General features: G+C 41.3%; 1 protein-coding gene across 2 annotated transcripts in view; it reads left to right on the top strand.

Annotated features, from left to right (window-relative positions):
• Positions 1-5,419: 5,419 nt before the first annotated feature.
• Positions 5,420-14,563, top strand: part of LOC147577366 (putative cation-transporting ATPase 13A5) — a 115,999-nt gene continuing 106,855 nt past the window's right edge. For both annotated transcript variants that reach the window (XM_086675012.1, XM_086675011.1), the window contains exon 1: positions 5,420-5,688. In XM_086675012.1, coding sequence (XP_086531138.1) covers positions 5,626-5,688 — 63 coding nt within the window. In that variant the 5' untranslated portion in view covers positions 5,420-5,625. The remainder of the gene's footprint in view (positions 5,689-14,563) is intronic.

Here is a 14,563-nt window from a genome sequence, read left to right as displayed (position 1 = left end):
AATGGAGTATTGTAAAGCAGATTCTCTAGGCAGGGACAGAGTGATTTATTCATTTACACATTATTTATTGAGCACCTACCATATCTGCCACTCCCTGAACTTAATGCTGGGATTTGAAGAACGGTCCTTTCCCTTGAATGTGGTAAGAGTTTTGTTACTGACTTATGTATAAAATGCTATGGGAACGGACCCCAGAGCAAAGTTGGTGAACCCACGGGCCACGAGGGCTACCAAACCTGGACGTATAAACCATTAGGAAAATATAATCGACTCCATAACAGATTAAATCAATTAATACTTATTCAATGACTGACGATACAGTACTTTTAAAATCACAGCATAAGCAAGTGCATGAGAAAGAATAACTTTCAATGCTCCACACCAAATTACGGTATCTGCAATGCATCTGAAGCTAATTTTTATTTATTTATTTATTTTTTTTTTCAACGTTTATTTATTTTTGGGACAGAGAGAGACAGAGCATGAACGGGGGAGGGGCAGAGAGAGAGGGAGACACAGAATCGGAAACAGGCTCCAGGCTCTGAGCCATCAGCCCAGAGCCCGACGCGGGGCTCGAACTCACGGACCGCGAGATCGTGACCTGGCTGAAGTCGGACGCTTAACCGATTGCGCCACCCAGGCGCCCCTGAAGCTAATTTTTAAACTGTTTTTAATGTTTATTTATTATTGACAGAGAGAGAGAGAGAGACAGAGCATGAGTGGGGGAGGGGCAGAGAGAGAGGGAGACACAGAATTCGAAGCAGGCTCCAGGCTGTCAGCACAGCCGAGCTGTCAGCACAGAGCCTGACGCGGGGCTCGAACTCACGGACTGCGAGATCATGACCTGAGCCAAAGTCGGACGCTCAACCGACTGAGCCACCCAGGCGCCCCAACTAATTTTATAATCAAAACCAAGAAGATCCTAAGGTTTGATGCCGGCTCTCATACTTGACCCCCATGAGGGCCATGGAAGAGCTGGCCCAGCTAGCTAACTTGTGTCTCGGTCCCCTACAGAGGGCAGCTGAATGGGGAGCCAGGCCTGGAACAAGAGCAGAAATGAGAACCTCATGAATCAGGAGTCAGTTGTAAGTGGGGGAGGTGGAATACCTTTTCCCCCTTGCTTCACATTCTCTAATCAGAAATCCTTGAGCTGCCTTGTTTTCTACTGTAAGTTCAGATATTCTAACAATCAGTGACTTTCAAACATTATAACTTCTGGCAACAGATTCTGAATCATCCAGTTTCTACAGGAGGAAGACACCTCAAAGGATCTAGCTGAGCAGTGAATGGTTAACATATCAATGACTAGTTGGAACTGAGCTTGTGGATGAAAGATGAGCTTGTCAAAGCCCTTTTGTGACATGGGTCACAAGAGCAGCTGGAGGAAAGCAGAAAATACAGATTTAGATTCTGGAACATGACTCCAGTAGTCTGAGCTCAAGGGCAGGGTTTGAGGCTCATTCAGCTCTAGATTCTCATTTTAGGGCCTAGAACAGTGCATTGCATACGGCAGCTTTTCACATGTGTGGGCAGAATGGAATGGAGCTGAACAGGTCGGTGAGTCATTGTACACCTCTAAGGGATGCTTTTTTGCCAACCACATAAAATCTAATTCCTTAGCTCGATCAGATTTCCATCCACTGGCTTCAACTTGGTTATCTAGTTTTTTTCTTCCAAGGCTCTTCAAAAAGAATAAAGCAAGGTACATGTTGTGAGCTGAAATATTTTTGTATAGTAAATGCAAATTTTAGTTGATACTTGAAATATATTGCTGACTTTGAATAATATCTTTAAAATTGAAGTTTTGTGGGTTTTTTTTTAAGGTTATTTATTTTGAGAGAGAGAGGGAAGAAGAGAATGAGTGGGAAGGGGCAGAGAGAGAGGGAAAAAAAAGAGAATCCCAGTCTCCAGGCTGTCAGCACAGAGCCTGATGTAGGATTGAACTCATGAACCGAGAGACCATGACCTGAGCCAAAACCAAGAGTTGAACAGTTAACCAAATTGCGTTCTGAGTCAGGGACTGTGGGAGGAAATGAGATACTCTCTTAGTTCTATAATTCCTCTGGCTTTACTCTGAACAGTAAGTCCTTGTAAGGTCTAAGACTAGGCCTCTGAGGGGAATCATTTCTTCAGGACTGTGTGCGAGGTGAGCCTTTCCCTCCCTTTCCTTTTGCATTTCCTCATCCTGCTCCTCCCTCCCCTCCTGTCTCTGGAAGCCTTACCTTATGGCATATGGTGGTGACAACTCCTTGTCATTAGTAAAGAGTTTGCCTTCGGGGTTCACAGGATGAACTGTGTTTTCCTTCCAGCCACAGGGGATCAAGAATCTGCTGCCTTCAGATAGAAAGGATCTGAGAGTCCTAACGTCCCAATGTCCCAACGTAAGTTATCACCTCCTGAGCACTATGGCTGTGCAGCCTGGAGGAAGTCATTCCTACTAATGCTGATGTGGCTTCTCGCACCAGAGATCCTTTCACCCTTGCCCCACTTCCCTGCTACACACATAAACTCAACTGGTGACTCTTCCACACGTGGGCCTGCAAGGGGCTGGCTAAGCCACAGGAGTGTGACTGGCTTGCTCTGGCTTATGGACATCTGACAGTGGATCCTTTGACCTTTATCAGTTGCAGATCTTCTGGGAGTTAGGGTTTAAGGCAGATGTGATTATTTTCTCTGCAGAGCATGTCCTCTGGTGGCTGAAGCAACAGCTCAGTACTTACAAAACCTCAAGAGCATCTAATACAAACTTTGACCTGGTGACTCAATTATCTGTATGGTGAGCAGGCCAAATGTCAGCATGCACACTGCTAGGGCTTGGAAGCTCATGAACTGTGGGCCATTTGTGAACAGTTGTAATTATTAGAAGACTTTATGTTGGGGGCGCCTGGGTGGCTCAGTCGGTTAAGCATCCAATACTGGGTTTTGGCTCAGGTCATGATCTCACCGTTCATGAGTTCGAACCCCACAACGGACTCTGCACTGACAGTGCAGAGTTTGCTTGATATTTTCTCTCTCTCTCTCTCTCTCTCTCCCTCCGCCTCTCCCTGCACTCTCTTCCTCTCTCTCTCTCTCAAAATAAGCAAGTAAACATGAAAAACAAAGAAGACTTTATGTTAAATGGAATGTTCATTAGTAGAAAGGTCTCAGGTCTAGCTAGTAAGGAGAACTCTTTAGCCACATACTAAGCAAAAACAAAACAAAACAAAACAAAACAAAACAAAACAAAACAAATGAACCCACACACGTACACATACACATGCACATGCACGGGCACACATGCAATCCACTCAAAGAATGGACCAACCAGTTTGACTTATAAGTCTCTTCAAGGCCAGGCGCACCCCTGTTTACATCTCCATCATCATTGCTCTGTGCATCCCGTCTCTGCCTCTCTTCTGAAGTCATTGATTTCTCTTGATACCCCACACAGGCTATATTTCTCACCTCTCTTGAATCTTTTCACATTCTGTCCTTCTGTTCTCTGGCCTAACATGTGCCCACCACCCACCTCTATCCCCCATTCCTTCCACCTGGTTAACTTCCACTCATCTTTGTGATGTCGGCACAGATGCCACTTCCTTCAGGAAGCTGTTATCCCATTCACTCTGAGTTCTAGATCCTTTCTACTTAGGCAGATGCTCACTTGTCTGTTTCTCCCAAGAAACCGTAAACTCCTTCAGGATAGTGACTTTCCTTTTTGCCACTAAATCCCAAAGGCCTAGCACGAATGTCTGGAGTATCTGTTGTTTAACATGTAATTACTGAGTAGGTGTTGAACAGAATTGTGATGGGTGTTACATTTTTGTGTCTTTGGGCTGTAAGTAGCAGAAACCACAAACAGAAGCAGCTTTATTAAGAACATCTCATTAAGTTTGGAACAAGGTGTCTGGAGCGAGTAGTCCCAGGCTTAGTGCCATGGCTCAGTGGTATCATAAGGATCTAAGCTCTTCTGCTCTTTGCTCTGCCATCATTGGCATGGTGATTTTCATTCTCCTTATGATCGAAAGATGGCTGCCATACTCCAAGCATCACATCTTCACCTATCGCTTTCAAAGGAAGGGAGTAAAAGATAGAAAATAAGCTATTTTCTCTTTTTCATCAATAGGTTCATCTTTTCCAGAAGACCTCTGTCCCTAGTTGTCTTTCTTTTGCACGTTACTGTTGAGAACTGGGTCACATGCCCACTCTTAGGTAAATCGTGACTCACCCTGGTGCTTTCAGCTGAAGTCAGACTGCCCAGACAAAGGAGCTATTCTTTTAGCAGAAATATGAGTGAATAGTGGATGGATAAGAAGTAAGTGACAGCTGCTCCTCAAGTCTTTAATTACATTTAACTAAAACCCAGGACAACTTTCTCCAAATCTGAGCTCTACCTCAGATTGGTAACACTTAAAATGCCACATTTGTGATCACGTATTTCTCTTTAGTGTGGGCACTTCAGCAGCCTCTCTGGCATGCAAAGCTGTAATTGTTTGTTTCCATCAACCACTTCCTCCTGGGCCAGAGAGCACTTCAAGGCAGCACTGGTTCCCTTGAAGGCAACCAATGACTCTCTTAGGCAGAAGAGAGAGTCAAGTGTCATCCTCTGTAGTCTTCCCTCCTGGTAAGTTTTCTTCCATAGCCAAAGTGGCAAGGATTTTTCTCAGTGGACTAGATGCAATAAAAAGAAAAAAAAAAAAAAGAAAAAATTCTTTCTTATGAACAACTTAAACTTTGAGTGGATCCCAGTGCACCTATTTTTTGATAAAAAATATCAAGTTCAGTGGTAATTATACAATTGTGGAAATTTAGATGATATCCCCAATAATCAGCCTTTCTAGCTCCTCCTGCATTATATGCTTATCTGAAAACTTTTTCCAAACTAAAAAAAGAAAATGAAAGGAGTCAAATTATTATTAGAAACTTCTTTTTTCTTCATTAGAGTTACAATAATGGTGACGATGATTATCTTTTATTGAGTGTGACAGGTGCTATTGTTGATATTTCACAAATATCTTAGATCGTCATATCAACTATTAATTATTATTGACACTTTATATATTAGAAACCTAAATTCAGATTTTAAGTGATCTGCTCAGGCTCATCAGTAGAGCAGGTACTAGAGTTCAAGTTTTCCTGATTCCAAAATGATTGCTACATTCTCCATCATGAACCAACTCCCCTTCCTTAGATTCTCATTGTCACCCCAACATATCCATATCCCGAAGTTCCACAGGGTTTTTATTCATCTCTAACTAGTTAATCTTTTTGCCTTGCGGTTTTAGTGAAGTGGCCATTCTCATTCCTTGGCTGAGATACTTACGGGCAGTGCACGAAATTATTAATCTTTCTGGTTCAACAACTTAAGTCTAGAGCCTATCACATCTCACATCAGCAAATAAACACCAGGGAGGGGAAAAAAAAAGAAACACACTAAGCGGATAGATGAATGGGCCAATCCTGTGGCTGAGGAGAGTATTTCCTCTCTTTTCTTTGTTAGCCTAATAGGTGAGGATTGTGGTAAGAGATTTTAAAAGCACCTGAGAAAGCAGTGACAAGTAGTGACTGCTCTGAGTTCACATAAGTCTCAAGCAGCTTTGACTTTTCCCTAAAGAGTCAGGAGGGACCCTAACAAGTCTGGTTTAGATGGAGGAGAAGAGTAAGAAGGACCACCGGGCTCTGCTCAACCAAGGAGAGGAGAATGAACTGGTGAGTCTTCCCTTTTTTCGAGTACGGACTTCTCAAAGTATCTGAGGCTATGGGTAGGTGCAACTGTAGTGGTACTGGCTTTAGGAACTGCAGAGATTTAATTATTGTAAGGCTCCTTGAGATCCAAGGGCACAATTTTATAGTTGGGGAATGGGCTGAGAAGACTGTCTTCTAGATGATGGAGTTCTTGCCAACCCCATATGCATCAGACAGAATGAACTTTCCTTCTTAGACATTTTGTGGAGTATTCAGTGTATATCCCACATCGTGCTCAGGAAGGGGTCTCCCCCTCATCATCTGGGTCTCCATCTACTTGGACAAACTCAAGCAAAACCTGAAAGTTTTTTGTTAATTCTTATGTTTTTGGTATATCTGTATTACTGAAGCTTAGTGTGCTTTGGGTTGAAGTTATGCTAAAAGTATAGAGAGGTTTTAAGCACCAAGTACTAAAAAAAAAGAACATTGTGGCCTGGTATTAAGTATATATATATATATATTTTAAAAAGTTTTCACTTCTCCAGTTCTCTTTCCCTACTGCCTCTTCTACCAAACATATAGCCATCTTGAAAAATAATCATTAAAAGCTTAGAAACTGCAGGGTCTGTTTGGGACTGACAAGTTTACATTTGTTATTTTAATTGATGCTCAGAATTCAATGATGAAGGACTTAATCCTATTTCATAGAAAGAAATCTGAGATCGAAGAGGTTAAGTAACTTGTAAAAGGTCTTCTTCAGTCTACAAGGGACAGGCTGGAAATCGAGCCCCCTTCTCCTCCCTTCACACTCCATGCTATTCACACTGCAATAGTGTCTGCAGGTAGGCAATGAGAAAGGGAGAGAAGGAGAATGGGGGCCCAGACAGAGATGGAACACTGGAGACGGAAAGGGCCCATGAGATGTGGGTCACATAGCAGAAGGGTGTCAGTTTCCTGGTTGGTCTTCCAGTTCCCCATGAGATCTGTGGGAAATCCACACCCACCCTCTCTCCACACCCTTCTTTGTTAACCTAATAAAAATAAGTGATTTCACGTACACCGACACTGTTCAAGAAGGCAGTCCCTGGTCATACATGGTTCTTGAATACTAGCAAAATAGTGGGACCAAAGTGAAATGTGCTCTATGCGTAACATACACACCAGATTTTGAAGATAGTGAAAGAAAAAAGAGTAAAATAGCTCATTAATAATTTTTATATCGGTTACACTTTGAAATGATAGTTTGGATATGTTGGGTTACATAACATATGTTATAAAAATTGATTTCATCTGCTTTTTACTTCTTTAATGCGTCCACTAGGAAATTTCAATTACAAACATGGTTCACATCAGCGACTTCTATTATCATACCACACTGATCTGGACAATGGTATAATGCTTCAAATCTTGAAGGGATCAAAGAACTAAAACCTGTTTACCTGTATTCACTACTAAGCAGCTCTGTGCCAGTTTTGATGTTTTTTTTTTCCCAACATGTAGATGACTGTTCATGAAAATCTTTGGCCGCTCTTTATTTTTTCTCTAACTCTGTGATGTATTTATAAAGTCTGTAGCCTAGTATTTTAATTTTCTGAATCACATGGGGGGCATAGGTCTCTCTCCTTAGCCAGGCATGTATTGAGGCACACAGTGTGCATGTCAGCCGTTGTTTCAGGGTTCTCTTAGGCCATTCGTGCTGCATTTGCTTTCTAAAGGTGGTCTTGATTCTGCCTCTGAGACAAGAGATGCTTTGTTCACATGAGTTGCAAAGCCAATCTTTCCACTGGTGCTCTCCCCCTCTTTACTGACGCCTGCCAACTAAATGTCAACATTACAACTGGGAGCAGCTCCAGGGGAGGAAAGGGCTACTTGGTGTGGAAGATACAGTTTTGACAGGAGAGCTCTTCACTTCACATTAATTTGTTTTCTGCGAAACAGTGAAGGATTCCTGGACTCTAAGACCACAGATCTGGGCTTTAGTCAAGGACCTGCTGTGAACCACGAGTGTGGACACCTTTTGGGGCCTTGCTAGTTGCCTGAAAACAATATCACGTTAACCCCTCTGATTTGAAAGTTTTGCGAGTGCCATATATAAAATGTGGAAAGTGCTGTGAAAATATAAGGAGTTCATTTACATCCAAGGAGGCAGGACTTACTATGGGAAATTTGCAAATAGTAAGTGAAATTAGTATTGGAAATATCCTCCCTTTGTCTGATTAAACTTGGGGAGTGATAATTGAGAGCTACCATTACGAAACCAAACAGTATGTGATGAATTAGTAAGAAAAATCAGGAACTTGGAATGTCTGAATTATTTTAATATATTTTTAAAGTTTATTTATTTATTTTGAGAGAAAGAGAAAGCATGAGTGGGGGGAGGGACAGAGAAAGAGGGAGAGAGAGAATCCCAAGCAGGCTCCACACCAGTGTGGAGCTCAATGCAGGGCTCAAACCCATGAACCATGGGATCATGACCTGAGCTAAAGTTGGATGCTTAACCAACTGAGCCACCCAGGTGCCCCTGAATTATTTTAAACAACAGCATGTACTCCTCATCTTTAATTTCAAGACACACACACACACAAACCCTACTCAAAGGATTAAAATTGAAAATCAAAAATCACGCCCTATTGGCCTCTTTCCTGTCTTTTGTCAAAACTTATGTTAACAGCTTGGATGAAGGCAAGCTTATCTAATCTGTGACTGATGCCCCACTATGAGGGAAAGGTAACAATATAGGCGACAGAACCAAGATTCAAAAAGTTTTCTAGACTTGATTGTAAGAGAGAAATTGACAATGTGGTGTAACAGGCCTTGGTATTGAGTTTGTGTTTAAAGTTACTCTCAAACTACAAGGTGGGGATATCAATGACTTGGGCTTCGTAGCTATGCGTGAAAAAGTAATTAAAGTGCTTTATTTGGTCATGGCTGAATTTTTGGTTACCACTATGATATAGCTATAAAAAATTAGTACTTGGATGTCTCACTAGAAGCCCATTCAGCATAATAGAAGAAATAACAGTTCTATTATAATCTATTATATTTAGGAAACTTCTAGGGAGTTATATTTAATTCTAAGAATCAAACAAGAAGTATAGTGTATTTAGAAAGATATGTGGATTTCACAAACAAGAATCATTTAAAATGGTGTAGCCACTCTGGAGAACAGCATGGAGGCTCCTCAAAAAATTTAAAATAGAGCTACCCTACAATGCAGCAATTGCACTACTAGGTATTTATCCAAGGGATACAAAAAGGCTGATTTTAAGGGGAACATGCGCCCCAGTGTTTATAGCATCACTAACAAAAATAGCTAAAATTATGGAAAGAGCACAAATATCCATCAACTGATGAATGGATAAAGAAGATGTAGTATACACACACACACACGCGTGGGCGCGCACACACACACAATGGAGTATCACTGAGTGATCAAAAAAAATGAAATCTTGCCATCTGCAGTAATGTGGATGGAACTAGAATGTATTATGCTAAGCAAAATAAGTCAGTCAGAGAAAGATAAATACAGTATGATTCCACTCATATGTAGAATTTAAGAAACAAAACAGATGAGCACAGGGGAAGGGAAGGAAAAATAAGATAAAAACAGAGAGGGAGGCAAACCATAAGAGACTCTTAAATACAGAGAACAAACTGAGGATTGCTGGAGGGGTGTTGGATGGGGGGATGGGCTAAATGGGTGATGGGCATTAGGAATGGCACTTTTGTTGGGATGAGTGCTGGGTGTATGTAAGTGATGAGTCACCAAATTCTACTCCTGAAACCATTGTTACACTATATGTTAACTAACTTGGATTTAAATTAAAAAAAAAAAAAATAGAATCGTTTAAAAGATATTGGGAATAGTTACCCAAAGAATAATCAAGGCACTTGTCTTCCAATAGTTGAGAGGCTGATGTGGAGAACAGAGTATAAGTTGGCAGAATCCAGCCTGATTTATTTTCATTACAGGACAATTTCCTAACCAACTGTGGTGGCAGAATCTTAACATGATACCTCTCCATTGACTCTTCCCCTTGTATAATTGCCTTCAGTTGAGTGTGGTGGAACCCATAAATATGATGAGCTGTAACTCCTGTGACTATGTTATGTTGTGTGGCAAAATGGATTTTACAGATGTAATCAACATAGACTCAGCTGAGTTAATCAAAAGGGAGAGTGCCTAGGTGGGCCTGACCTGATCAGGTGAGCACAGAAAAGAGCTTGCGTTCTTTCTGGAGTTATGGATATTCAGAGCATGTTAGGGGCTTGATGCAAGGGAGCTTCTTCCATTGCATCTTTGAAGATGGAAAGCTCTGTGTGGTAAGAGCTCTGTGTCTAAGAACTGAGAACTGAGAGCAACTTCTAGTTGACAACCAGCAAGAGAAGGGGGGGTGGTCTCTCTCTCTCGGTGCTAGAAGAAACAACTGAATCCTGCCAATAACCGTGTGATCTGGAAAGAGGTCCTTGATCTCTGAAAGGAACACAGCCCAGAGGACACCTTGATCTTTTTGTGAGACACTGAGCAGAGGATCCACAGTCAGACCCCTAACCCACGGAAACTGCGAGATAATGGATTTGTGTTGTTTTAAACCACTAAGTTTGTTATGTGGCAATAAAAACTAATACACCACAGCTATCCAACAAGGGAAGGTATAGCCCTATAAATTAGTGAGCAGCCTAACTTTGGTAGCCTCTGCATGCTCATTGTGAAGGATGGTCTATAGCTATTTTTTTCAGGAAAGGAATTTGAACCGTATCATTTCTGAGATACCCCTCTTGTATTACTGATGCCCTCATTTCAGGAATAAAATTTAACAGAACATGCCATGTTGTCCCATGTCCTGGTCTAAGGCAAATTCTGGCTCTCGAAATGGCCTCTGCTGATTAGCCCATGCATCTCATTACTTTTTGACCCACGCTTTCTGCTTTTTTGCTGTTAGCTGCATCAAACAAAAGTCCTTACTTGCACTTTTACTTCCAGGAAGTAGCACTTTTGTTAGAGTAGTTGACTTTATGGGAATGTCTGGAGCTGAGTGTGATAATATGTTCATCTCTTCGGTATTGGGTTTTGATTCACACTGCTAAAGAGGAAAGGGCTTTTCTTATTCCAGAAAGAAGCGTACAGGGAAAACTTAAGAGGTTGACCTATTTCAATAATTATTTTGAACATCTTTAAGACTCAATTTTTTTGATCTACAAACAATAATTTATAAGTACTGTGAATAATAGTATCTATTTTCATAAATAATTACGCCTATTTCATGGAGTAGTTGTGAGGATTGAATGGTACCTGAGTAAGTGCTTGAGAAAGTTTAGCTCTGATTGCCAAATGCAGACAAAAGAGAAAGTGACCCAAGACATTTGTCTCCCCCTGCTCAAGGGACACTCCATGCGTGAACACAGGACAAGATATATGAAACTATAACTAAAATTTCTTGTTAATCAGTGATGACTAACACAAATTACTACATGCGGCCAAACCAAAGCAGTAATAGAGGGGTAAGGAACAATGACTATACTGACATGATCCATTAATTGGGGCACCCGGGTAGCTCGGTTGGTTAAGCGTCAACTCTTGATCTCGGCTCGGGTCATGACCTCACGATTCATGAGTTCGAGCCCCTCATCCAGCTCTGCATTGACCGCGCAGAGCCTACCTAGGATTCTCTCCCACTCTCTCTCTGCCACTAACCCACTCATGCTCTCTGTGTCTCTCTCTCAAAATTAACAAGTAGGCTTAAAATTTTAACATGATCCATGAACCAGAGACATTTACCCTAACATTAAAAAAAGAACCTGGGAACACGGCAGAGTTGGAGACAAGAGAGCAGAGGAGAACCTTCACTCACCTATCACACAAAGGAACACAATTGGGTCTCCAGATAAAGATGACAAAGGGTAGATTGTGAATAATGAATGGAAACATGGTGCTGTGATTGCTGTTTGAGAAAAAAGAGGACAAACACGATGAATTCTTGGCCCATAAAAGGACTCAGAGGTATCATCTCCTTGGCCATGGTTCAAGGGAAAGCTCGAGGCTTGCCCAGAAAAAGCTAACTTACTCTAAGGTATTGGAGCACCTCTGCATGGAAGGGCTTAACACTTCACAGCAAAAAACTGGCATTGCCATTCCCAGAGGTAATTAGCGTACTGAGAATTATTTATGTTAGGTCTTGGTTGAGTAAATACTGACTTGGTGCTGCGAGAATGTGGGTTTGAGTAAGTGAATGTGTTGCAAACTGTAACCCAGAGACCCATTCTAAAAGAGTTGAGTCACATACTACGGTGCCTGTGCATGGTAAGTACGCAAGAAATATGTAGATAAGTAGGGGCGCCTGAGTGGCTCAGTCGGTTAAGCTTCCGACTCTTCAGCTCCAGTCACCATCTCACGGTTCATTAGACGGAGCCCTGCATCGGGCTCTGTGCTGACAAGGCGGAACCTACTTGAGATTCTGCCTCCCTCTCTCTGCCCCTCCTGCACTTCTTTCTATCTTCTCTCTCAAAATAAATAAAAATAAACTTTAAACATTGCTGAAAAGAAATATTTAGATAAACACATGAAAGGTGAGCATAAGAATAAAAGCGTTTACAAAAATGCAAAAGGACCTGTTCACAACACCAGTCATGCACAAATGCTAGTGCTCTAGATGCAATGAAAATTCAGGAAGAAAAATAAGCAGAGAGCTGGGGGATGGTTGCGCCCAACTAAGAGGAGCTCTCCAAAAGAGGACTCGGGGGAAGAGACGATGTTTAGATGAAGCTGCACCCTGTAACTCTCCTTTCCTGCGGAATTTGGCCAATCTTAGTTCCATCTCTGATGGTAATTATAAGACCTACTTATTTAAAAAAGAAAGGAAAATGATTTTAAAAGTGCCTTTTATGCACTAGAACTCCATATTGTATGTTCTCATTTAATCCCCATGAGCTAGCCACTCAGATGTACATTTTATACTGGGAAAATGAGGCTCAGTTAAGTAACACATGCAAAGTCACATTACCTTGTGGGGGGAGGATCCCCTATTACACGGTTTTCCTCCTATATGAGTGAAGATGATTGTACTGTGTGTGTGTGTGTGTGTATGCTCATATATATATATATACATATATATACATATATATAATACATATGTACATATAATTTCTAATGCATGATTCATATATATATTATATATTAGTTACTAAGCTAGTTTTTCAATCAATTTGGCATTTATCTTAAAGCTCTTCTCCCAGTTCCATGTATCACGAAGGTGAGCAGTTTTCTTTTTGGCCTGTGTTTGACTTCAATTTTGACAATTCGTGCTCTGTGGGAAAAGCAAAAATTCCACTTAAGCCATTGGATCAATCACTTTTGGAAATACAACAACGGTTTTCTCAAATAGCATTTAGTTCTGAATATTGCCTGTGGTCAAATCATTTCACAATGACTCCAATGGGACTAGCCGTTTTTAATCTACTGAAATTTTGTTGACCTGTGTATTACTCAAGCTACTATTAACCGTTAATGTATACTGCATACTTGAAATGTTTCAAGAGCCCTGCTAAATGCTTTGCATGCATTAACTCATTGGTTTCTTGGAACAAACCCGGAAGATACTGTTATTTTCCTTTATGGAAGGGGAAAGTGAGTCATCAGAAGAAATAAAGTGGGTTGCTCAATGACTTCTATGGGGTTAAGTGGTAGAGGGATGATTTGAACTGAGTTTTCTCATGCAGCCACAGTTTCACATGAGGAATCTAAAAATTTAGTGAACTTAAATCATTTACCCAGATCCTATTAACTAGTAAGTGATGGAGCAAGGAGCAGAAGCAAGAGCTTCTAGAAGGCAATGGGGTGGGGTATAAAGAACAGAGGCTCTGCTGATAGACCTGGATAGGGCTCTAAATTGTGCCCTTTAGCAGCAACCTCTGTTGAAAGGCACGTGCATATTTCATTGTTACTCCGAATCCAGACTGCTTCCTTTTGTATTTTGGGCCAAGGAAAAGACCATTAGAAATGTGGTACCTCTCCTGGTATTGGGAGCATGGAATTCTAGTAGGAAACAAAAAAGTGAGGGAACATTACTGGCAACAGAGAATAGAAAATTTGTGCTATTCAACTCACTCGTAGGTGGTAGATCTGGGTTCCTCACCCTGTGGAACACAGCCGCTTCCCATTACCAACCTTGTTTCAATATCTCACAACTCAAAACCAAAAACTCTCTCCACCTTTGGCTGAACCTATTATCACATCACCTGCTAACATTGATTGAAAGCTTCCTTTGTGCTCAACACCTTCCACCTCTATTACTCTTCACAACTATGCTTCCAGGTGTGTGCTATTATCCCCTACGTACAGAGATGGAAACTGAGACTTAGAGAAGGTAAGTCCTGAGGTCACATAGCTTATAGGCGGCAAAAGCCACTTTACTGCAAGGAACTACATGTAGTGCGTTGGAGGTTCCGATCCTTCCTCTCTCTGTTCCCAATGTCTTTACATTTACGAGGCCTCTAGATTCTACTTACCTTCCTCTTAACAGCACACATATTCCTTCCTCTACCCTGCACTTCTTAGTGGATTTTACCCACGGGTGTTCAGTACTTTGGAGACATCTGAGTGACTCTTAACTGCATCAGAAGAATAATCATTGAGAACACTGAAATTATACTTGAGATTAATTGGTCAAAATGGAGACATACACTAGGATAAACTCAAATTACACAAACATTGGCAAGCTGACTGAGAGGATTTGATTAAAAAGAATGCCAGATGAAAGAATGATTCAACCGAAACTTCAAGTCCCACGTCTAGCTTATAACCTTTGGGAAAACAGACATGATAGGAAATTTACCAAGGTTTATGAGGCCAATTTATCAAGGAAGCAAAAATATTGTTTCTATTCATCTTTGCTCAAGGAGC

This window comes from Puma concolor, chromosome C2 (assembly GCF_028749965.1).
Source record: "Puma concolor isolate L17-30 chromosome C2, mPumCon1.1.hap2, whole genome shotgun sequence".
Classification (NCBI taxonomy): domain Eukaryota; kingdom Metazoa; phylum Chordata; class Mammalia; order Carnivora; family Felidae; genus Puma; species Puma concolor.
Note: the sequence above shows the minus strand (reverse complement) of the source record. Positions and strands in the feature narration are given on the sequence as shown.